The sequence below is a fragment of the Anser cygnoides genome, chromosome Z (genome assembly GCF_040182565.1).
Source record: "Anser cygnoides isolate HZ-2024a breed goose chromosome Z, Taihu_goose_T2T_genome, whole genome shotgun sequence".
Taxonomy (NCBI): Eukaryota; Metazoa; Chordata; class Aves; order Anseriformes; family Anatidae; genus Anser; species Anser cygnoides.
The window spans coordinates 65,021,227-65,046,078 of NC_089912.1; the positions used below are offsets into that span (position 1 = coordinate 65,021,227).

Consider the following 24,852-nt stretch of genomic DNA (forward strand, 5'->3'; position numbering starts at 1 on the left):
AAAAGGTCAAAGCAAGCAAAGCCTGCGAGCTTGTACCAAAGAGGGTGAAGGTAGACACTTGGTAGAGCTGAGGCACATAAATCTAGCAACTATGGGAACAAGACTGCAATTTCATATTAAACAACGCAAGAGTTTGCATAAAATGAGAAAAAAAACACGAGAATTTCTAAACTGAGAGATGGGGCAGGACAGAAGAAACATAGATATCAGAAGTTAGGGATTTTACTTGCATTAAATTCTATAAGCAGAAATCAATCTTCATTTGAATTTTATATTAGGTCTTTTTCATAGAATGCTCCTGCCTGCAAAAAAAAAAAACCTCTACATTTTCTTACAACAACAAAAAGAACAAAGAATACTATGAGAAAAAAAGAACATAGAATACTATGTAGCTTTTAGCTCTCCTTAAAAAAAAAAAAACACAGACCCACCCCCAAAAATCACGATAAAATTAGGAAAAAAAAAAAGGAGGGGAGGCAGACAAGAATTTGGTTTGTACGCTGTAGTAAAGATACGCACAGGTTATTTCTCCATTTTCCTAAAAAAAAAACAGTTAAAACTTCAGTTAGACAGACCTGACAAGGTTTGCATAGAAAGAAAATAACTGCTAGAGAACATTCCTGAATGCCTAAGGAGCCAAAAGCTTTGTGGGGGGAAAAAAATGTACAAATTAATCAGTGCTGAATATGCTTAAATGAAGCTAAAAGAAGTAGGAGCTGTTTGCCTGAACAGAGGTTCAATTCTTTAGAGGAGAAGGAAGCTGGGAGAAGGTTAGGGAATTTGGAAGCTTTCCTTAAAAAAAAAAAAAAAATCAGCAAAGCGTAATATTAACAGGGAAACAGGCTATGAAAGAGAAATTATTTGTGGTGGATAGAAATATTTGACCATGTATTCAATAAACTTCTTTTACAAGAATCCACTAATGCTGATGAAGTAGAAACTCTTCTAGCAGTATGACTTTGCACATTTTGTACTAAGGAAAAAATCCAGCAGCAAAAGTAATAAATTAAAGCTTCAAATCTTCAGCCTAATTCAATACAGAACCTTAAAAATTTGCCCAACTTAAAGGTCAGTGAGTATAACCAATTTAACACACCAGTCAAATGCTTTAGCTAGGTAATCTTGAGCTCTCAGGGGCCCAAGGTACAAGGATGTTTCCTTCCCAGGCAGTGCAAAGCATACCATGCAGAGGATACTGTGTACACCGGCATTAACTGGTGACTTGCAGGATACATCTGGCTCGCTGTCAGTTAGCTGTCCGTCTCAGCCCCAGCCCACATCTCACCGATATTGCAAAAGCCAGTTCCTTGGGCAGATTACAACTGGTACTGCTGGCTCCCAGCAGTAACTGCTGTCACCGCACCCTGGCCACAGCCACTGCCAGCTGATTGTGTAAGGCTCCCAGCAGCAGCAGGAACACATCAAGAGAGCTAACAGGAGCTGAGAACAAGTACGGAAGATTTTACAAAGCCCTTCAGCTCACCATTTAAACAGTTCAGTTAATAACTCTGTGCCTGTAACCTAAGCCACTACTCAGAATGTCTAAACCCATAAAAAGAAAAAGAGTTTTTCCTTACAACTGATTGTAATTTGTAACTACTGCATTGCCTGGAACACGACACAAAAGCAAACGTGACTACTTTCCACCACTTACCTTTCTGGTCAATAGACTTTTGCGTCGCATTCCACAAGCCTCTAGCTGAAGACGCCCTCGCAATGCCAATTCGATTAACATGCAGCCACGCAATCCTGAGGAGATGCAATCATTCCAGAACGATGTGTAACCCTGAGAAAATCAAAAGACAGTAAGATACTTCTACCTCCACCTTAAAACAAATAGAAGAGGCTTGCTGTGTTCTGTAAGCAGTCCTCTTATCCTCGCGCACTTTTAAAGTAGCGCTACTAGACAACCACCATTCCTGTACTGTAGATGTGAAAGAGAAACATACTCATCCTCTGTTAGTTTTTACTTAGTCTGTTCTTTGAAGAACAGCGAAACTTCAGGAAAATGACACCACACAAAACAGTACATACCATTTAGTTTATACGTAGTCAAAATTAACTAACTACATTTTTAAGACATCAAGCATTTGGCATTACTAACATCACACAAGCTTATCTGTGTTTCCTGAGAAACATTAACATGCTTTTACTTCCATAAACAATATAGCACTGAAGTAATAATGTGAAAATTATTATGAAGATATATATATATAGATAGATAGATTTTACATGGATTGCAAAGCTGCAAACCACGTTTATTCTATGAACCACACAACACCTAACACACTTCATCTATATTTCCGCACTGATAGCTGTCTGCTTAAATAGCAGAACCAAATATTCAACACGATAAACTTACTCAATCCCTAGAAATACATTTATTGAATTTTGTACTTCACTGCTTGACAACTATGACAAAAAATATGAAAAGGATTCTATTTAAATGATACAGTAACAGACACTTAATATTACCAAACATGCAAGAACAGTAATTAAAACAAAACAAAATCATTCTGAGAAATAATTTGTCTTTTGGGAAATGGTTGTGGAAACACTTGGTACAACCCTGGAAAGACCTTCCAAAACTCCTCTAGCAATACATCCTCTTGATGAAAACATCCACTTTGGAATACAGGAAACAAAAACCAAACAAAACGAGCACTGTCTCATAAAATTTACCCTAGCCAGTGACAAAGACCAGCTTAAATCATGAACAATACAACTTTATCGTACTTGCAAATGACAGCTGCCAGTGTACAGGGACACCAGATGGAAACACCTAAGTCCACTAGACCTGCAACCCAGACACCAACAAAGGCATGCCACTAAATACAGATTTATAGGAACAAGAAAATATTTGTTTCCATTTAGCTCTTCGCTATTTTTCCTAGACATTAGGAGGAAATTCTTCACTGAGGGTGGTGAGGCACTGTCACAGGCTGCCCAGAGCAGCTGTGGCTGCCCCATCCCTGACAGTGCCCAAGGCCAGGCTGGATGGGGCTTTGGGCAGCCTGGGCTGGTGGGAGGTGTTCCTGCCCATGGCGGGGGTCGGAGTTGTATGATCTTTAAGGTCCCTCCCAATCCGAGCCATTGTACGATTTTCAAGAGCTTTATTACACAAATGACCCATACTTCTAAAAATTCTACAAAAACACTTAATTAGTAGAAAGCCATTACTGAAATGTCACAGATATTTACTTAAAAGGCCATAAACATAAGGTTGGAGAGGCATTTGAGAAGTTATCTAATCAGCTACTCTCAGAAAACAGCCATTTGGTAATTCGTTTTGGTAAGCACCAGACACTTCTTTGCCAAAAAAAAAAGTGTGAGATATGGTACCATATTTTCTTGATTAAAAAAAAAAGAACAAGGATTCCTACATTCTATTTCCAACCAAATAGTCTCTTTACATTAAAAAAAAAGTGAAATCAGACAACACATATGCAAATTAAATATCTACCAGACAAACAGCTGTGGCATAATACATACTTCCTTCTATTCACAAAAAGTGTTATATTATTATGCAAACAGTTTGTTCTAAAAACATTTCCCTTGTTTTGTAATGAAAACTGCATTTAAAGCATTTGCCAAGCAGGTGACATTAACTACACTACTCCCAGCAGCAATTACCAGGTATAAAATCCTTAGCTCCAGCACTTATTCCACATACGTGGCCACAAGCAGGATGCAGAGAAATAAATTATCCTAGGGTAATTCAGGTTGGAAGAGACCTCAGTAGATCTCTAGTCCTACCTGCAGCTCAAAGCATGTTCAGCTATGAAAGTCAGACCAAGTTACTCAGGGCTTTATCCAGGCAGGTCTTTAAAATCTGCAAGGAAGGAGACTGCACAACCATCTGCTAGTTTTTAATCAAGTGATCCAGAAAGGCAGTTCAAAAAGATTATGACCTTCATAAACGGAACTGCTTGCTCTAGTGGGTTTGATGACATTAAAGTCATGAGAATGTATACTGCCTCACTTATTTTTTTTTTCAGTCTCAGAGTTTGCAGGGGATCCAAGAGAAGGAACATCTTATTTCAATATACAGAAATTATACCGCTATTAATGAAGTGAGGAAGGAGGTATTACGTAACAGCCAGTGTCATCCTGAACATTTTTCAATCCATTAAACTGTTCTTTCCAGGTACTTCAAGCAGATGGATGGATAATGTTTGGCACTTACTGTAAAGACCTCAGACAATTGAAGGAACCTTCAGAGAAGGTCAGGTTAGCACACAACAGTCTAACTAAATCATCCTTTAAATTAACTCAAACTTCCTGGTGTAGCTGAAACAGAATAGAAGCGGACATTTATCTTCAACACTGCAAACAGCTCGACACCTACCTCAAGTGGCATATAGCACAACTAGAAAAAAGTACAGAAAACAGAAACAATAATGCTCAGCATTACAGTACTGCCTATTAAAGAGGCAACATGGACAGTGAAGAAAAGCGGAATGAAAAGGGCAGAGACAATAACAATATACAGAGTGGAAGAACAGTAGTATAAAGTACTGTTGTACTATTTACACAGGAAGCAAGTATTTTTTCTTTTTCCAGGCAAGACCTAGAAGGTGGCTATTGAAACTGACAGGTTAGTAAAGTCACAGGTCAACTCCTTCTCTACGTAACGCATTCAATTGTCCTTACAGGAAGGCAAAATCAAAAACAAAATTGAAAAAAGGATTTGTTAAGCCACACACAATCTGGGAAACCCCCACACAATTGAAGGTCAGAGTGTACAGGGGAAGAGGGGTCTGTCTGAGCCTATCAGCCCCTGAACACTGCTGGTTACAGGTTACTGAAGACAGTAGGGATTTGGTTTTACCTTTTAACACCGTTCTCCTACTACGTTCCAAATACCTAGCAGTCTCAAAACACTTATGTGATAGACCAAAGATCACTACATTTACAGATGCAAGTCATTCCACTATTTAATACCCTTAAATAGCACTAATATTGCCACTCATAAAACACCAAATATTTTTGCTGTATCTGTCTTCTTACAAGTCTTTTCTACTTTTATAAACATCCTAACTCAATGAAATACTTATTTCTTTAAAGGTGCTAAGCAAGGGGCACATGTGTGTCTTAAAAAGTACTGAATTATTTTTATCTGACAGCATTCACATTAGAATAGCACTTTAAGCTATGAATAGCTCATGAGCCAATTTTAAAATCTATGCTGATTCAATGATCAGAAGAACATTTACAACTGTCATGTTTATTTACAAAAACAGTATGAAAGTGGTTTTCTTCTGAGCTGACCTAGAAACTCTAAGATTAAAAAATACTTCTGCTAGGCAAGCATAAAGGGGAATGAAAATGAATTTTATAATGGAAACTTGCTACTCTATTAACTCTGAAAGCTCAGACTTTCCACTCAAGTATGGCAAAGCACGTAACTAAGACTAACATCCTCTTTCTACTTAAAGAACAGGTTATCTAAAATCCACATTCATTACACCATGTCCCTCCCATCACTTCTTGCAGCATTTATTCACTTTCTCCTCTTCACATGCACCTTCCCCAATTCCCTGCTGATACGAGCCTTCCTGCTCAGTTAGCCCTTAGTCACCTGGAACCTAAATACCACCCATCTCCTGACCATGGCCCTGTGCCTGGCTGGGTGTTACCAACCTACCACCTAACCTTCACTTCCCACTTTTACTTTGCCTCTTCAGCTGCACGTCCACACCACCTGCCTGTGACACCCTATCCTACAGCTGCCTGCTTCGCCACCGCATGCTCCTATAACATAAAATACGTTAAATTTTCACTTCTGCATTTATAAAGGACTGAGTTTCTGCAACCCTCGTGGATTTCCTCAGATGTGTTCAGGCAGATGGGGCAGACAAGGCAAAGTATTTACGCTATATATGGTGAGCAGCCACCAAGAGGGATGGAAAAGCCACACAATTATATTAAAACATATTCAAGCAAGCAAGCCTTACTGATACACCAGGTCTTGCTTTGCTGAGCAAGGCACAAACTCTTGCAGCTCCTTCCTGTGTGCTAGGGGAATCCACAAGCTCACATCTGTATACAGCACAGTGTAACCATGTGCTAGGACTCTAACCCCTACAGATGCTGGCACACAGAGCATGATGAGGCAGGGCTCACGCACATACCCCACAGGGAAGAGGCCACGACTTGAAAGGTCCTACCCATGTCCCTCAAACCCTTCACCTGTGTTATTCCCTAAGGATGTCCTTACCCAGATTGCCTCCAACATCCCTGAAACTCAATCTTCTCAAAACTATACTTAAAATAGGATAGGGTCCTAGAACTTTGCTAAAAGTGTTTGTAAGGATTGCTAGAAATTGTAAGAAATCCTGCATAGACAAAAAAAATGATGTCTTAAAGCAGCTAAAACATTATCACTGTGATTACAAAAAAATCTGGTGCCATCATCTGGTTATGCTATAACAAAGCCACTGCAAAAACACATACACAACACTGACAACACCAGGATTCTGCACACGGAGTCTATTCATATATTTTGTTGAATCACTCAGTCCTATTACAGCATAAAAGCTGTTGCAAAAGTATCAGAGTACACTCCCACAGGACACATTTATTTTCTATTTTCCACAACACGCAAAATTTAAATTTCCAGATATTTAAAATCTGGAAGTTACATAAATGTCATGATTTGAAGACATTAAAAAAAATCAAAGAAGATAACACTTTCTTCATCTCAGATGATCCCAAAAGCTGCTGCACTAATGACCATTATAATTGACCAAGTATGTAAACAATCAGAAGGAGAAGACCCTAACTTGACCAGAACAACTGCAAATATTTGGTAAATATCAATGCCAAGTGTATCAGTGATTTCAGCAAAATCAATGCCTCTAAAAAAAAACTTGCAGGGAAACTACAAAAATGTCTCACTTAAGTATTAAAACAGCCAGCCTTCACAGAGCAGTCATTCAGTTGCCTCCTTCACTGCTCTATGCAGCTTCCAGGCAATTGTCAATCTTGTTCTATTAAGAAAAAGTTCAATAGTTTCTCTATCTGAAGTGCAAATTAAAGCCACCTAGCAGTAGCGATGCAAAAAAAAAAAAATTGCAGATGCCATTTCGCATTTATACCTGTTATCTTAAAAGTACTGTCTGAGAAAGTCTAACAGACTACAGAGTGAAGGTTAAAAAAAAAACTTCCTTTAGAAATTGAGGACAAAAGACTTGTATGGGACCATATAATGTCTTACGTCCTAATACTTTGTTTCATCCATAGGAGTTACTAAGAATCTCTTCCCACTACAGAAAATTACATTATCTCTGGAATTCTTCAACTAACTCACAAGGGGAGACCAGCAGTTCTAGTCTACCTGGCTGAGATCAGAGCAGGGCAAGGAAATCTGAAAATTCTGTGAAAATATCTCAGGTTCAGAAGAAAGGAAGAGAAGAAAAGTACTTGCAGAGTTCCAACCCTGAGGCTTCAAGATACACATACGGTAATAAAAATCACATTTAACTTGCTTGGTTAAGACTACCTGTTTACAAATCCTTCCAAAGCACACTGCAGACTACAGCTGCCAATGCATTCCCTGATCTAACCCAACAAGCCTCACGCTATTACAGATTACTTTACAGACCACAGAGCCAGAGCAAATGAATATCAGCTTTATAAGTCTTTTAATTAAAAACATAAAACTATGTAATAGTCCGTGAAGATTACTGAGGGATACAATGGCCTGCTCACCAAAAAATACAAAATATTTGTTTTATGACCAACAGGCCCCCTCAGGCCCACCCTCAGATCCAGACTCACATTCAGTGTTTGACTCAGAGCGGAGACTTCAACCTACCACTAACCTCTATTCACATTTATGAAGAACCACAACAGCAGAGCTTCTCTGGGACAGCGCACAATACTTACCCAGTCTAAACTTCTCTAAAAGCCTTTTCATTTAATATTTGGACTTCAGAGCACTCCCTAAACCCTCACCTAGCATCCTCTACTTAAAAGCAAGACAAGAGATCTACTGTAATCAAACTGAAATAAACCAAGCAATTAAAATGGAACGTTCTGAATCAGGACCATCACTGAAGCTACCCAAAATCCTAAATTCCTGGTCTCAGGAAATTCCAAATTCTTTGTTTATGAAAGACACAAACAAAAAGACTTCAAAAGTTTAGTAAAGAATGCAATTTCTGAAACTTCATGTAGAGACACCAGGAAAAAAAAATGTTGTAACCCTTTTGAACCCTTATAGCCTCATCAGAATAGGAGCTGACCAGCTTGGGAAGTAACAGAAAGCCATGATAAACAGCAACTGCAGTTCCCAAGAGGCTTGAAAGTCCTAGGTCCAAGGCAATACATCTGATAGTTTACCATGAAGACATGAGACCCCTAACTTCAGGGTTTCACTGCCAGGAGGCACAATCTAGGTCAAAGAAAGGTTTTGCTTTAACTAGCAGTAAATCCTGAATTTACAGGTAGCCTGTTTCCCATTAGAAGAATACTTCAGAGGAAGATTTTCAACCAGCTCTGCTTGGATGCTGAGACAAAAATACCGGACTTCTCGAACTCTGCTGGAGTTTGCTATTATATTACTTCTGCATGGATGGCGTTCAAATACTGTGTCAGTGGCAGCAGTATAAAAGCTCCGCGACAAAACTATCATTATGTTTATACATAAACAAGTATCTAGACTTCCCAAACAGTGGTTTTCTTCATTGCCTTCTATTCTTTCTGATATGTGGCAGACTATTTATGGTATGTTCTCAGACATCACAGATGACAAACATACTGGAAAACATTCCGTGCCTGGTGTCATCAGGGAATGTTATTGAGATTAATTATCTCCAGGTCTCATGGATCAACATCACCAAATTTGCATGCCACCATAATAAAAATACAAGGTTGGAGACCTCATGGCCTGCTCATGAGTCATGGTTCAGGAGGAGTAAAAAGTATGAGGTGGTTCAGTTCTCCTTTGAAGATGTGGGCAAGGAAAAATTGTTGTCAGACATAATAGCCTGAGATAGACCAGGTAAAGCAAACATGGAACTTGGAAGAATTCTGCAAGCCAGTTTGGGTCATTTGTAGGATTGTGCAAAGCAGTCCTGAGTAGGCTGCTGGTAGACATTATATGTTGCACTGCACAGTTATCAGAGAAGTCTTCTAGCATTTACACAGCATGGCGCATCATGAAGCAAGAATACCTGAATGCTCGTTTTCAATGCTGAGATAAAGACTCACATTTTGTATGTACATAAATTCGGGTCTCTTTTCTTAGAGGTACTTAACATGGCAGTGAGAAATACCAGGGAGGAAAAGAAAAAATAGGAATAGAAATCGAGAACAAAATGATATCCCAGCATTTAACTCCTCTGCCAGTGTAAGCATCTCTTAAACTGTAAAACTTTTCAACTAACCTTCATTCAAGTGACTCACATCAGTTTTACTGACACTTAAAATCAATGTCAGAGCATTTCATTTTAACCTTCAACAAAATCATTTAACTTGAGAAGGTTAAGTCCTCCCCCACGCCTTCACTGTTAGCATTTGAGGGCCAAACCTGAGAACACAGTCCAACAAATCCTGAACTGCTGCTTAAGAAACAGTATTTACTCTGTCACCCCATATCAGCTCAGTGGGACCACAGCAGCATTTATGTAGCGCACTAGATGAGGGAAGCAGTCTCTGTGAAAGCTAATGGACAGTTCCATTACCTGATCTACTGAGCAGGTGAATGAATTTCAGTGGCAGCACAAGAAAGGAAAGGAACGTGGTTGGGACAGTTGGCAAAAGGCAAAGATATCCCCCCTTCAGTGACAACCCCTCTTTACTCTGACTTCAAAACCACAACCTGAACAGTTAAGGCTAGAACTATTCAGTTAGTCTTTGGGATAAAAAGCTCAAAAAAAAAAAAATCACACATTATTGGGTGACCTATAGTGAAGCCATTAATGAGCACCATCTGCTCAGAAGACACAAAGGACATAATGCTTGAGGTATCACACACTATATTCATCACTACCTTTAGCTCCCTGTTTTTGGATCTCAGCAATGATTACCCTGATCATCATAAACTTGAAGTTATATTATTTAAATCTGACAGGACGGCAATAGCATCCCTTTCTGATTCTCTGAAGCAACAGTAAGTACTTTCAGAGGTGTCTGCTAGCCTATTATTAGCCGGCACAAAGCACAGACAGAACATAATAATCCCAAATCATCATCTGTCACCCATATGAAACCTACTGCAAAAGGCAGGCAGATACAATTCCTCTTGAAACATGGGCTGTTTCAAGTCGTATTTCATAATGGACTTGATCACAATTGCGACGCAACTCTTGCTTTTTTCAGTCAAGGAGTTCCTGTCTGAAGTAATAATTTTGGGACCTACAGGAAGAGAGCTGGGGAGGACAGAGGATAAAGGAGTAACAGCAGATGCTGTCCAGGTGCACCGCAACAGGTTAAAAGGAATTTTTTCTGCCACAGTTTTCATGTCAGGGATGGCTGTTTCCCTCCCCTTGCATCCTCTTGCTGATATATAAATTGTAAAGTGGCTTGCAACAGATTATCTGCTGCACAGCTATGATTGCTGATGCCAAACACTGTTTTTAAGTATTCTGATTTTAACAAAGAGTACTAGCAAACTGGGGAGCATGGGGCTATCATAACCCCCATGAAGAGGGGAACCATCTTAATGTACTGCTCCCTTTATGTAGCCTCTGAGATTACTAATATTTTGAATTTTTGAAAGCAGCTGCAATCACCTCAAGAGCGTCAACATCTCCTTAAAGCTGTTCTCAAATCCAAAGAGGTAAAATACACAACACAAGCAGTATGTATACATAAACCAGATGCTTACATTATCCTTTATTACAAATTATGCTTTAACATAAAATTTCACTCCTTCACACTGACCCAAAAGGTTCATTTTATGAATTCCAAGTGTACCTGTTATCAACATTCTTCTTCAAGAAACAGGCTACATCTTCTTGGATATTAAGGTCAAGTCATACAACTAAACAGAGATCCCAAGAGACCAGGGCAGGAGAGGACAAAGAACAGTAAGTGAACCTCAAATCCAGAGAATTCTTTACAATTCTGTTGTTCCTACCCTTTTAGCTGAAAGTAAAATCACTGATTAAAAAGAAAAAAATATTGCCTGGTATTGTTGCAGGTAAGTAAATCTATTCTTTGAGATAATGCAACTTTAAGCAAAAATCTCATGCAGATCAAAGCCAATTAAGTGAGTTACTGTAGAACGCTTACTGCGTCTTTAGATAAGAAATCCCCTTGGAAGCTGGTGTTTTATTTAGAAACACCATCGTTCTACAAAGAAGAACAAATACAGCTTCTGAATCTCAGGTGGAAATCAGCAAGATTGATGCAGTGTATGCTTAATTTAACACTGAGCATATTTATAAAGTATTTGTCCAACAAATCTGAGCTTTCCAGTTAATCCTAAAAAGTTCAACCATATGCTTTTTCAGAGCAGGAAATTCTCATATTAGAATAACAACACTTAAAAAAAAAAAAAAGATGATTTAAGTTTATTCTTCCAGAATATCATTGCAAGAAGCTTCTCGACATAAAAATAAGTAAAGAAGTTTTGTAAAAATGAACACAAAACACAAAAGCCACAAATTTTTCCAAGTTCTCAGTTACATGTAGGAAAAGCTTGTCACTACTTGGACAAATAACTGCGTATTCATTCTTATCATTTGAATCCCTCAGATCAACATTTCTCAAACTGTGGTCTATGTAACATGGCTTGGTGGCACAACTTCAGGTAACACCCACTGCCACGTCAGTAGGAATAGCTGGCAATCACACATCTCAATACAGAAATACCAGAAAAGCATGTACAGAAGTTACTAAAGTTGTTAGACTTTCAAAGCACTGCAAAAAAAATGCTGCTTATTTCTCCAATCTGCACAAATACTTAATTTGATGTAATACTGGTTGACATATTGGATAATACATGGTGCCTTTCAAATTTAATTACTGTGTTAAACTATAAATTTATCTTATCTGCTAATTACATTTAAATATTTTAACAAGTATTTCAAATACCTCTTCTGTATGTCTCCTATAGGCCACTAAAATAATTTAATTCTTGGCAACCTGGAAAACTGGAAATTTAGTTTTATCAGACAGGAAACAGATGATGCACACAGAATTTTGCTCTGCAAAAATCTAATAAGCTTCAAACTGCTGATAGCTCACTGTGGGCACAGAAGACATAACAGGAATATAATGGGCAATTCTGCACTGGTTCTGCTCAACTCCTCTTGTGCAGCCAGTCAGCATCTGTTTCTCCTCAGCTAAGTCTTTACGTGGACTTCTACATGCTCTTAAGGCAGCTATTCAAGTAACCTGTGAACATACAAAGGATCTTGAACTCCAGAGAGAACCAGTCAGAACTTCTTTCATCAGCATGAACATATTCATAATGAGCTGGGAGGAGACAGAAACAACAGAAACCAATGATGGAAGAAGACAAAAGGAAAAGCTTCACTGCAACATTAGTTGAACACAGGCTGGCATGTCTAAAATTGTTTGAACCATCAAGGTAACGTTAGGCTGATCTCACCACAGGTATTTTTTTTATTGTACACATTAATCCAGTTTCACCCTCAGAGGATAAAAAGATATGTTCTTTTCTTTCCACTGCAGGTTATTGTAATTTAATTTACGTGAAGATGAGCTTAACCACAGCACAGAAGCTGCAGGTAACAGCGAACAGAAAAGCAGATGTTTATTTTACTTTTATTAATTTATTATCTGCATGTTGTTTAATGACCTAGAGATTCTGTTACTTTCTAATACATATTCAAAGCTCCTCTATTAATCTTTAAGTCTAACAGCTATAGATTTTTTTACCTCTAAGAAAATCTGATACTCCATGACACTACAGTAGCACACAATGCCAGATGCATTAAAACACAAAACCAAATTGAGCTCCTGTGGCAGAATTCTCTAACAAGTCCTAAATCGATTTCCTTTGGCAAGGAACTGCGTGGTCTTACCCCAACCTATTCATGCTTGTCTAAAAAGATAACGTTCAGGGTTAGGGTCTTGCTTAAAGACCTCTTCAGTAATAGCTTGCCTTGTCTCTTTTCATTGTTTATCAATCCCTTCCCTCCTAAAAGACAAGAGGATTAACAGAAGGCTGCTCAGGAATACAAGAATACAGTTAGCTGAGAACATGCTCAAAGTTTGTGTTAGAATCTAAACATGAGAAAAAGCTTCCCTGAAATGCAAGATTATTTTTTTTTGTTTTGACAGCAATAAGCTTCAATAAAGTTTATTATCATCATCTAGAAAATTATAAAAAGACCAAACTTCCTTTTTTTTTCTTTAAACAGAATTGTTCTCACACCTACTGTCGGCCAGACTGCAGTTTTAACTGTTTCTCTGGAGCAACTTCTTTGGTGAAAGATACAAGATACAGCTTCACCCGACAGAACTGTATTCAGAGAGGGCTGCTCTGTATATATTATTTGGCTTGTAACCAAAACTAGAATTTCTCAGGTAGCCCTTAAATGGGTACATACAGATTTCAGTCTCAGCAAAAGTAACAGTTCTGTCTATCTACATAATTGGAAAAAATTATATAGATGTTCTTCTGAAAACAAAACAACGTAAAAGAGACATTCATCACTCTTACCAGTCATCCCTCAAATATGGTAATAAACAGTAAATAGTAGTAATAGATAAAAACATGTCCAGAATTTGTGAGTATTCAAAATATTCAAGAAATACACATCTCTAAAGTAACATCGTAGATTTTCTCACGTGTCAAAGGAAAAATATTCTAACTTCAAGTCTGCACTTTTGCAATTAAAATAAACCAGATTCCTCCTCGTTCTCTGCAAACCCGACTAAGATTCTGTGCCAATCTATACCTAGCTAGCTTGTCACTGCATATCTTATCTTTCAAGCAAGTCAACACCTCAGCCAAGGTGGTTGCAGGAACATCTAATGATGCACTTTGACCTACAGAACCTTTAAAAATTAATCTCTGGTTTAAGAAAGAAAAGCAAGCCTGAGTGCAGAAGCATTTTTTATTGAAATACCTCAACCTGAAGATTTGATGTCAGACTGCAGTCCCTGTTTTTCAACTTCTGATGCAATTTAAATCATTAGCCATTTTACTGGAACATAAATTGCAGTCTAGTTATAAACAGAAGGTAAGCTAGTGAGGAAAGTCTCTGAAGTGTTCTGACAGCCAAACACTAGAAATACTTTTGGAAAGCAAGCATGCATATTCAAGAATCCAATATTGTTGACAAGAAACTTGTCAGGTATTTGATCAGCCTGACACTGTGTTTAAGAATAAATAACAAACAGCAACTGCTGTCGACTACTGAAAACACTCAAGCCAAATGCTACCACACAGCTTTTTAAGCATGTACACAGACATCTCTTCACTAAAAGGAAGACAAAAAACATGCAACTTTGCTGAAGAGGAGGCAATTCACCCACGCACAACTTGGAAGTCTGATTGTTCCTTTAGGAATTAAAAGAAACTTACAATCCTAACTTTCAGCACGATTAGGTGTATGCACATGGAGAGAATTACTTCAAAGCCACAACCTTCCATCAGGGTCCAACTGATTCTCCATACTTTGTGTAAAATAAAGTTGCAGTTTATTTGTTCCATAGCCTGCAAATTATTTCCTACAATACCAGCTATTGTCACTGAGCATAAAATCTGGCATGCATTTGAAAGAAGTGTTTATTTAGAACTGGCGCTCAGATCCTCCACATCAGATACTTCACTCAAAAGAAGTCTTCAAACAGCAGTAAGCAAACATGGCAGGAAAAGAAAAAGAGCTCACGTCCTGCCCAGATAAAAGTACAACAAGCAGGAGCTTACAACAAACAACTTGCACACGTTTAGTGCCTCCCTGCGGCTGGCTCTGGCTGGCAGCTAAGCCCCACGCAATTGCTCCCTCTCTCTCTCCCCTATCAGCTGGATTAGGAAGGGCAAAAGTAAAAGCAAACAAAACACTTGTGTGTGAGATTAAAAGCCGTTTAATAAACAAAGGAAAAGAAGAACAAAGGAAGAAGACAAAAAAAGATGCAAAAGCAGTGGCTCACCACCTCCCATAGGTAAGACTGATGCCCACCCAACCCCCAAGCAATGACTACGTAACAAAAAAAAACTGCTGCTGATCACAATGCCATATGGTATGGAATATCCCTGTGTTCAGCTGGGGTCAGCTGTCCCTGCTGTGTCCCCTCCAAGCTTCTGGCACAGGCCCAGCCTCATCGCTGGGGGGAGCGGAGGGGCAAACAGGGAAAGACTTGAGGCTGAGCCCGAACTGTTCAGCAACAGCTCAAACACAGGTGTGTTAACAGCACTGTTTTGGTCACAAATCAAAAACAGAGTACTGAACTGGCTGCTACAAAGAAAATTAACTCCAACCCAGCCAGACTCAGAACTATTCTCTTAAATAGAGTAAGAAAAGAGCAAATCTGATAACTCCTTCTAAGGCAGAGAAAGCAGGCCTAATACTGGCAAAGTAAAAGGAGAAGGTTTAACTGACTTTGACTGACTATCACAGGATGGTTTAGGTTGGAAGCGACCTTAATGACCACCTAATTTCCCAACCCCCCTGCCATGGGCAGGGACACCTCCCAGCAGCCCAGGCTGCCCAAAGCCCCATCCAGCCTGGCCTTGAGCACTGCCAGGGATGGGGCAGCCACAGCTTCTCTGGGCAGCCTGTGCCAGGGCCTCACCATCCTCAGTGAAGAATTTCCTCCTAACATCTAATCTAGACCCACCGTCTTTTAGTTTAAAGCCATTCCCCCTTGTCCTATCACCCCACCCCCTGACAAAGAGTCCCCCCCCCAGCTGTCCTGCACCCCCCTTTAGGCACTGGCAGGCCGCTGTAAGGTTTCCCCGGAGCCTTCTCTCCTCCAGGCTGAACACCCCCAGCCCCCTCAGCCCATCCCCACAGCAGAGGTGCTCCAGCCCTCTGAGCATCCTCGTGGCCTCTGGATCTGCTCCAACAGCTCCGTGTCCTCCTTGTGCTGGGGGCCCCAGAGCTGGGTGCAGGGCTCCAGGTGCAGCCTCACCAGAGCTGAGCACAGGGGGACGATCACCTCCCTGGTCCAGCTGGCAACACTATTCCTGATACTAGCCAGGATGCTGTTGGCCTTCTTGGCCAGCTGAGCACACTGAATGCTCGTATTCAGCTGGCAACTGACCAACACAACCAGGTCCCTTTCACCAGGCAGCTTTCCAGCCATTCTTACCCCAGCCTGTAGCACTGCATGGGGTTGTCTTCCCCCAAGTGCAGGACCAGGCACTGAGCTTTGTTGAACCTCATACAGTTGGCCTCAGCCCATGGGTCCAGCCCACCCAGATCCCTCTGCAGAGCCCTCCTGCCCTCCAGCAGATCAACACTCGCGCCCAACTTGGTGTCATCTGCAAACTTACTGAGGGTGCACTTGATCTCCTTCTCCAGGTTGTCGATGAAGATACTGAAGAGAACTGGCCCAACTGTCTATTGACTAGGCAATATTACAACTAAAATGCCCTCCTCTGGAGGGCATATTGCAAATATACTGTATCTGTCCCCAAATACAACAGCTATCCCTTTTTTTTATTAAAAAAAATAAAATAAACTTTTTTCTCCCACATCTAACACAACTTAAAGTCTAAGTAAAGCAGGGGGTTATTTCAAACTGGGGAGCCGTGCAGTATTTCATTTTGAGGAATTCGTAGTGCTCTTTAATTAAGTCATCAATGAGTATGTACATCCAGAGTAATGTTTTGGGTGTCCAAAAAAAAGTGTACATAACTGATAGGGGTTCCTCTCTCCTGTCTGAACTCCCCCCAGTTTCCTTTCAGCTTGTCCTTTCTTTTCAGAACTACTCTTTGTTTCACTTGCCCAGGTGCAAAAAATTCACAAGAAACAGACCATCTCATAACAGTGCCACATCACAAATTTTCACTGTGAGATTAGAAATTCCACTCACTGCACTGTTCTTGCATCAAAAGGAACATGTTATTCCATTTAGCGCTTAAGATGTACCACCGGCAAATTGAAAGCCACACACACAGTCTGCAGATGCTGCTAAAGCAGAAGGCACATTTCAATATCCTACATGGGCAAAGCAGTTGTACTTAGCATTTAAGAGACTACCATAGATGAAACATCTACCTGGCATTTACCTCAGCCTAACCAATGAATGTAATACGTGCCTTCTCCACTATGCAGAACGTGTGCTGAAACTTAATAAAAAAGGCATGCTCCACTCGTGGAACAAACTGACAGACATGGAAGTGCCAGCGTAAAGTCAGGCATCTACAAAAGCGAAAACTGTTAGTGTGATGTCCTGTGAAACAATCATTTGCTGGACAGAAAACCCAGTGTACAACAGTAGCCTGCGCACCCAGGACAGCTAGCCTGTCAGTTAAGGACTATATTGAACCAAATGGTGCTACCCAGTAAGACTATAAAGAAAGATTATTAGAAAGTATATAGCAACAAGCAGCTTACACATGCTTAAAAGAAAATTAGCAAGAGAAAGATACGCAAAGAAGCCCACTAGCCTGATTTCCTATTGCGAGAAATAAATCATACAACATCCACAAACAGCAGAGGACCTGCAAGTGTTCATTGCATTTGTAATTACAAAGGCCTAGCTCACAAGGCATACCATTCATCCTTTTAAAGGTCCACCACAAACAAACAAAAAACAGGCTGAAATACAGTAGTTTAGTTTAGGATATGGGGGTGGTGGGCATAACTTACTTATGCATAATATGGGTTAATCATAATATCACACATCTGTGTGCTCCTACTCATCCAGGCTGATATACAGTGCAATTCAGAGGAAGCGAACAGCTGTGTATTATTTTAGTCACAATTTTACTGCAGAAAGATTTCAGAAATAACGTATTATGAATATTTCTTTCTGAAAGGAAAGAAAAATTACTGAAATTCACATTTTACAAGCAGGTTAGCTGTGAAAAACAGTCAGCAGTGGCACACAGTAGGCTGACTGTAACTTTTTTTCCTTTACCAAAAGTTCTGACAAGACAGCCTGAGAATGTTGTCCATGCAGAGGAAACTGACAAACACCACTACTGGAGATGATTTTCCTCTCTCCACAAACACAAATGAACATGTGCAGCAGTCATCTGCTCTGAGTAGAAAAGTCATTCTTAATTATTTTTACCCTCTGCAACACTTTGGCTGGTCAATTTAGCCTTGCAAAGGTGGCCCACTGCACGTAGCTTCTAAGTGCAGCAGTGCCTGAACTACTTTAGTATGAAAAAACAGCTGAATACCACTTTTTCTTTAATGGAAAACGTTAATTTTTCAGTTCCATGATTAACCAGCCATACTTTCTCAGATGTACTTCATACAAAATGTACAAAAAATTAGCTTGCTGTAAGAGAGGAAGAAGAGTTACAGCCTTGCTTTTTAAGAGCACTTAAAAAATTGAGGAGTGTCTCAATAGGCTCTGACAAATTTTTGTCTGGCATTACAGAATCACAGAACCATCTAGGTTGGAAGAGACCTCCAAGATCACCGAGTCCAACCTCTGACCTAACACTAACAAGTCCTCCACTAAACCATATCACCAAGCTCTACATCTAAATGTCTTTTAAAGACCTCCAGGGATGGTGACTCAACCACTTCCCCGGGCAGCCCATTCCAAAGCCTAACAACCCTTTCGGTAAAGTTCTTCCTAACATCCAACCTAAACCTCCCCTGGCACAACTTTAGCCCATTCCCCCTCGTCCTGTCACCAGGCACGTGGGAGAACAGACCAACCCTCACCTCGCTACAGCCTCCTTTAAGGTACCTGTAGAGTGCAATAAGGTCACCAGTTTGATATTAAAGAGGGCACTACACTACAGTTGAAGATACTCGTGAATAAGTCATATAGATTACAAATTAGCCATGCTAGAAGAGCAGTGGTAACCATGCTGGCTGCATGAAAAAACATGAAAAATAAACACCATTTTAATACATAAAGTCAACTTGTAACTGTAATGCTGCTTCCAGATGAGCACGTCCTCTAAAGAGCCCCAAAGCAGCAGGATTTACTGAGAAGCCCGGTGAAGAGGCACTTCACTGCATCTTGTAGTGCTCAGAATTTGGGCACTCCTCCTCCCATGCCTCATCTCTTCTATGGCCTGCAATTTATGTATGGTCATGGAAACAAAAAAGACCAGAGAGGTAGGCAATCATGAAAAAGAATTTTTCATAACAGACATTACACACTTTGTTGTTATTAAGACTTGAACATTTGAGAAAAAGGACGTCTTTGTCAAGGTTTCAACATTCATACATCATTCTTCAACTGTGATGTGAATTCCCGACAGACGCCTCCTCATGTTTCACTCATTTGTACCAGAATTTTTTCAGCAAAACCTGGGAGCTCGAGTTGATATTCTGGCTGCTGCTGAAGCCTTTTATTAAACAGGAAGGAACAACTGAAAACAAACACATACAAGCAGAAAAACTAGAGATACCAACAAGACTTTCCAGAACTTGATTACTTATTACACAGGAGGAAAAAAAAAAAAAAACACCACTTCTGCATCAGGATATGAATTCCACAAATACAAATTTTAAGACTATAGAAAATGCCACCCATATTTCAGATGTTTTTAAAATTCTACTCATTTTTCAAAAAGAATATCTTTAGGATTAAAACACAAATTTCAGTAAAAAAAAATAATCCAGCTGCTCAGATTTGTTAAGAAAAATAAAGAATAAATTTCATTTTAGCACTAATCTGATCAACACAAAACACCACATTTGAAGTAAGCAAAACATCTCCCTAATAGTTTGCTTAATACAATGAAAATACAATCTAGAAACCTTCTCATGAACTATCTGGACAGAAAGCTATGCTGTAAGACTACTGTAACACCAACTTTTCAGCAATACACGAACCAACATGAGTAGCAAAGATCCAAGAGAACTTCTGTACCGAACAAAGTGACTGAACATCACTTCACTCAGTGTTTTGGCTTCACTAAAGAATAAATAAATCCAGAAATATTCACTGTTGCAGCACTGCGGGACTATTATTTCAGCACACTTATGTGAGTTTTCTTTCTTTTCTAATAAGGAAATAGTTAAAGTAAGTATTTTTACTTACTGAGCACAATTATCTGGTCTACAGAAGTAGGTGCCATGTCTCTACAGCTAGATCAATTTGTTTCGCTGTGGCACATTGTGTACAGGAGCAGCTGTGAGCATTGCTGCATTTGAACAGATTCCCAGCTACTACAGAGAGAAAACTCCAAAAAGGAAAGAGGAAAAAAAATACATATATGCACACACACACATATGAAATGGGGAGACGGTCACAGAGCACAGCCACCTTTCAGCCTGTCAATTTTCTATGGGACAGAGTCACAAGATGTCCAGAAGAGCCATAAGGAACAAACTGGTCTACACTCATCTCCGAGCTGTCATTTTCAAATAAGCTAACTGTCACTATTTATTACTCCATTCTTTTGGCAGCGGTGACCTCAGATGCTTCAGGAGTTCTACATAATAGCCTCCCTTTCACTGCAGCTTTAACCCACCCCACCGCAAAACTATTTTTAACTTAATACAGCAAAGTGTTTTATTTCAGTGAGTATTTTTTATTCCTATAGCAACAGGCTATGGCTCTGCTCTAAATGGATGGGCATGATTCCCATTCCCAGCCTTATCTCTGAAGGGACTCCAAGTATTTCCTCAAGGATGCTCCCTCTAGAACTGCAGTAATGCATCCTGTTCCAGTGTATTACCTGCTCCTCCAAGGACAGCGCGTTTGTCATGTTATGCAGGCATTTCAGCATATATCCCTTGCAACCTATCTTGACTTTGGAATACAGAAATAGTTAAATACACATAGAAGGTACAAACAAAGAGGAACCACTGGTGGAAAAAAAGAGCAAACAGCCCTCCATAAATTACATTTTAATAAGATCAAACTTGGGGGGGGGGGAAGGCAATGCCCGGGAAGCATGAGTGAAGGCAGTTAATTGTGTGCAAGCATTAAGAATGGGCTGAGGCGTGCTGTGTTTGTTTTAGGTCAGCTGGACATTCACATCACTCAACCAATACTGCAGCGACAACTGGGCAACAACTCAAGAGTTCTGCTATGGCTTTTAAAGGCCTTGCTCTGTTCTGAAAGCAGGATTCACGTAAATATCTAACAATCTCCTGGAAGCATACAACTCATCTATCTATCGCTGCCTGAATCTTCCTGTAATACTCTCCTAAGAGCAAAGGCTCTTCCACGTACCCATACAAATTATAAATGGCATTGCCTTGCATGCAAGGTGTTCTGTACACAATTTACATTGTATTATGCCACATTCACCAGTTAGAAAAAAAAAATTACCCCCCAAAACCTCAAAGTTAAGTTAACAATGCAGTTATCAGTGACTTTTCCAAGAGAGAAAATATTTTCAGAGAAATATGCTCTTACACGAATTCAGCCTTGTGACTGAATTATTATTTTATTCCAAAAGGATAAAATAATTTAGTGTTCAGTTAAAGAGGAAGGATGTTGTCAGCTTTAGATTTACTGGTTTTCAGTTGAGTTTTAAGCTCACATACCTGCTTTTGTTTTTCCCTTATACTCTGTATAGTTTCACAGTTATTCTTTACAGACCTTGTTTTACTTTTTCCTCTGTTTTCTGTCATGACAAAGGCTCACACGAATGTCATTGGGAACCAATTCTATTAGAAGTAAAAACTTTATAAAAAGCACTCCCAGTTGCATAAGTTTCTTTTGCTTACTTATCATTCAAAAATAGAGAAAAAAATCATCTCTGAAAACGAACCTATAGTTTAAAATAAAAAAGACAAAGACCTTTACTTACTATAAATGAGAGGGACACAAGGGACAGAAAAGCAAAACAAACCCTGGTGATTCATGTTTAACAAACCTCAGAAACCGTATATGCTGTTTGTACACATAAGCCCCCCTACCCTAGAGATGACATTACCGTTCTTCTTGGCTGATGTTTCCACTGCAAAATCTTAAGGGAGTCACGAATATCCACATCACTGTAATCAGTTCTTTTTTTCCATTCAAAGAAATAATACATTATCTGTAGCATGTGCCTCTGCTGCTCTTCGTAAAGTCAGGCGATTTATAATTTTGATGTACGCCAGTGCAAAGCTGGATTTTTTTTAGGCTCAGTGTTAATTACTAACTTTCATATACTAGGAACACTTACACTGTATATTTGTAGGCAGACAGAACACTACCTAACTTGAAATCTTTACAGCCCAGTAATTCAGCAGATTTACCACAGACTCATGAAAAAATGAGGCTGAAAGAAAACCCGGTCTATCACCTATTCCTCGTAGGCAATCCTGACAGAAACCTGTCTCAGCATGCCTAACACTTCCCCGTAACTATTCAGGTGAGTTGGAAGAGAAATGTGCATAGACACATCTTCAGAGTCAACAGGTGGAAGCACACATCATTGTGAGTATCTACTGACTTTATTAGGGTGCCATGGCAAGGTCCATCTGAAAAAAATGGGATTATAAGAATATGGCCTGAAGCACGCAGTCAGAGAGAAATAAGGCATGTTATTGTAGCAGGTATGTACATAGATACACCCCACACACATTAGAAAACAAACATTAAGCATGAAAACTACTCTTTAATCTGTCATCAACCAGCAAATCTATTTTAGATGCAATGCACTGTCAAAGAGCATACAACTTATCAGCTTCCCCCCCCCCTTACTCTGTGCTCGTGAACAGGCATGACTTCAAGAGAATTCCACCCAAATCAATGAGCTGTCTTCAGTAGTTTACTTACAACAACAACAACTAAAACAAGTCACTCAATGAAATTCATATTATAATTCAGATCTAAAATAAACAGGTATTATGCTTCACCATACACCATATCAAACTATTTCCCCTGATAGGACTGACTTTCTGCAGTGTGCATGTTTTTTATATTGATTATCCCTTCCAAATGATAATCAATATAAAATTGACCACCATGCCAGTAGAAATATACCTTCTGCTATTCACAGTACCATGTCAAACAATTAATCTATAAATTCAGCAAAAACACAATTATACAGTAATGCTGTTTCCTCATTTTGACCCACTTACGATTCAAGACCCATTTTTATCACGTGTCTCCTTGAATTTTAAGATGTTTTTCATGTGCCTCAGTCTGAAAAGTCTTTTAAGAAAGGGCTGCTGCACATCCTGAAATATCCCATAAGTACAATCCCATAAATACAATATAGCTGTACTTATCCCATAAGTACAATATAACTGTGTCTGACACAAGGGGGACAAGTCCCCCAGGTAAGCTGGAGGAGTATAAACATCACGGGTCTACCCAGGCCTCCAAGACAAGCACTTGTGCTGTTCAGAGGTCTTGGCCTTCACCTCCAGGTATCCAACCCCCAAACTCTCCCTTCAAGCCTTGCCTGAGATGCTACAAACTTTAAAACCTTTCTGTCAGCCCCATGTCCAAAGGGGGGGGGGGGGTCCCAACTCTCCCCAAGGTGCCTTCCCCACCTCCTCCAAACCCCTTGGCTTGCAACAGCACACAAATCCTCCAGCAACATCACAATCACAGAACGATTGGGGTTGGAAGGGACCTTAAAGACCATCTCATTGCAACCCCCTGCCATGGGCAGGAATGCCACCCACTACACCAGGTTGCCCAGGGCCCCATCCAACCTGGCCTTGAGCATTTACAAGGATGGGGCACCCGCAGCTCCTCCGGGCGGCCTGTGCCAGTGCCTCACCACTCTCTGAGTGAAGAATTTCCTCCTGAGCTCTACCCTAAACCTCTCCTCTTTTACTTTAAAACCATTCCCTCGTCCTGTCACTATCTGATCGACCGGGAGCCGCTCTCCATCTTTTTCACAACCCCTCCCTTTAAGTACCGAAAAGCCGCAGCGGGGTCCCCCCGGAGCCTCCTCTCCTTGACATCCCCTGCCCCAAGCCCACCCTACACCCCCCGTCAGCGCCCCCCTCATCCCCCGACGGGCCGCCGCACCTCGCGGTCCTTGAGGCCGAGGAGCAGCACCTCCTCCATCAGGGTGAGCCGCGTTTCCTTGGAGTCGCCCTTCTCGTCGTCCCCCGGCTCGTCCCGGCGGCCTTCGTCCTCGGGGCCGCCGCCGGCCCCCCGCTCCTTGTCGGCGGCCGCGGCGCTGCGGGAGGCCTCGGTGCGGCGCTGCACCAGGCCGGAGCTGCGCTGGGTGAGGGAAGTCATGGCCGGAGGCGGCGGGGAGAGGGGTGAGAGACAGAGGGGGCCTCGGCGACCGCTGGGGAGGAAGAGGAGGAGGAGGAGAAGGAGGAGGAAGGCGCGGGAGCCGCTCCCGCCTCGGCCCTACCCGCACCGCGGCTGCGGCCGGCCGGGCGGACTCATGGGGAGCGGGTCTCGGCCGCGGCGGGGGAGGAGGAGGAGGAGACGGCGGGGCCCAGGGTCCCCCCCTGCGGCGGCCGAGCTGGCGGAGGCGGCTCCTGGCGCAATATGGCGGCGCGGGCTGATGTCAGCGGAGGATGTGGCAGCAGCGGCCAGGGGGAGGCACCGGAAAGGGCCGCGGGCGGCGGCGGCGGCGACGGCGGCGGCGGTGGTGGTGGGGCCAGCGCTGTCCCCGCCTCCCTCACGGCTCCGCTCCGCCCTGAGGGGCAGCCGGGGCGGCCCCCGGGAGGGGAGGCTGTGGGCGGGCGGTGTCGGTTTTGGGAGGGGTTAACGGTGGCTGAGGGGTGGAGGGGAAGGGATACGGACACGGACGCCGGCACAGACAGGGACGTGAAGGGGACGCGAAGCCCCCGGGGGTGTCTCGGTTATAGCAGGGGAGACTCGGTGTCCCCTCGGGAGCCGTGGCTCTCCAGACAAAGGGAA

The 24,852-nt window shown here is 41.2% G+C and overlaps 2 protein-coding genes and 1 long non-coding RNA gene across 3 annotated transcripts in view; 1 reads left to right on the forward strand and 2 right to left on the reverse strand.

The window, feature by feature from the left end:
• Positions 1 to 24,594, reverse strand: part of GOLPH3 (golgi phosphoprotein 3) — a 34,006-nt gene extending 9,412 nt beyond the window's left edge. The window contains exons 1-2 of the mRNA XM_066987964.1: positions 24,001 to 24,594; positions 1,655 to 1,786 (exon numbers count right to left, since the gene is read on the reverse strand). Of these exons, the coding sequence (XP_066844065.1) occupies positions 1,655 to 1,786; positions 24,001 to 24,216 (348 nt within the window). The 5' untranslated portion in view covers positions 24,217 to 24,594. The remainder of the gene's footprint in view (positions 1 to 1,654; positions 1,787 to 24,000) is intronic.
• The window catches only part of SUB1 (SUB1 regulator of transcription), a 376,115-nt gene that overhangs the window by 227,909 nt on the left and 123,354 nt on the right, over positions 1 to 24,852 (forward strand). The gene's annotated exons all lie outside the window — the stretch shown is intronic.
• Positions 19,185 to 23,978, reverse strand: LOC136788931 (uncharacterized). The gene is made up of 2 exons (XR_010827551.1): positions 20,113 to 23,978; positions 19,185 to 19,438 (listed from the first exon to the last, which is right to left on the reverse strand). It is a non-coding gene; the product is annotated as an uncharacterized lncRNA (long non-coding RNA).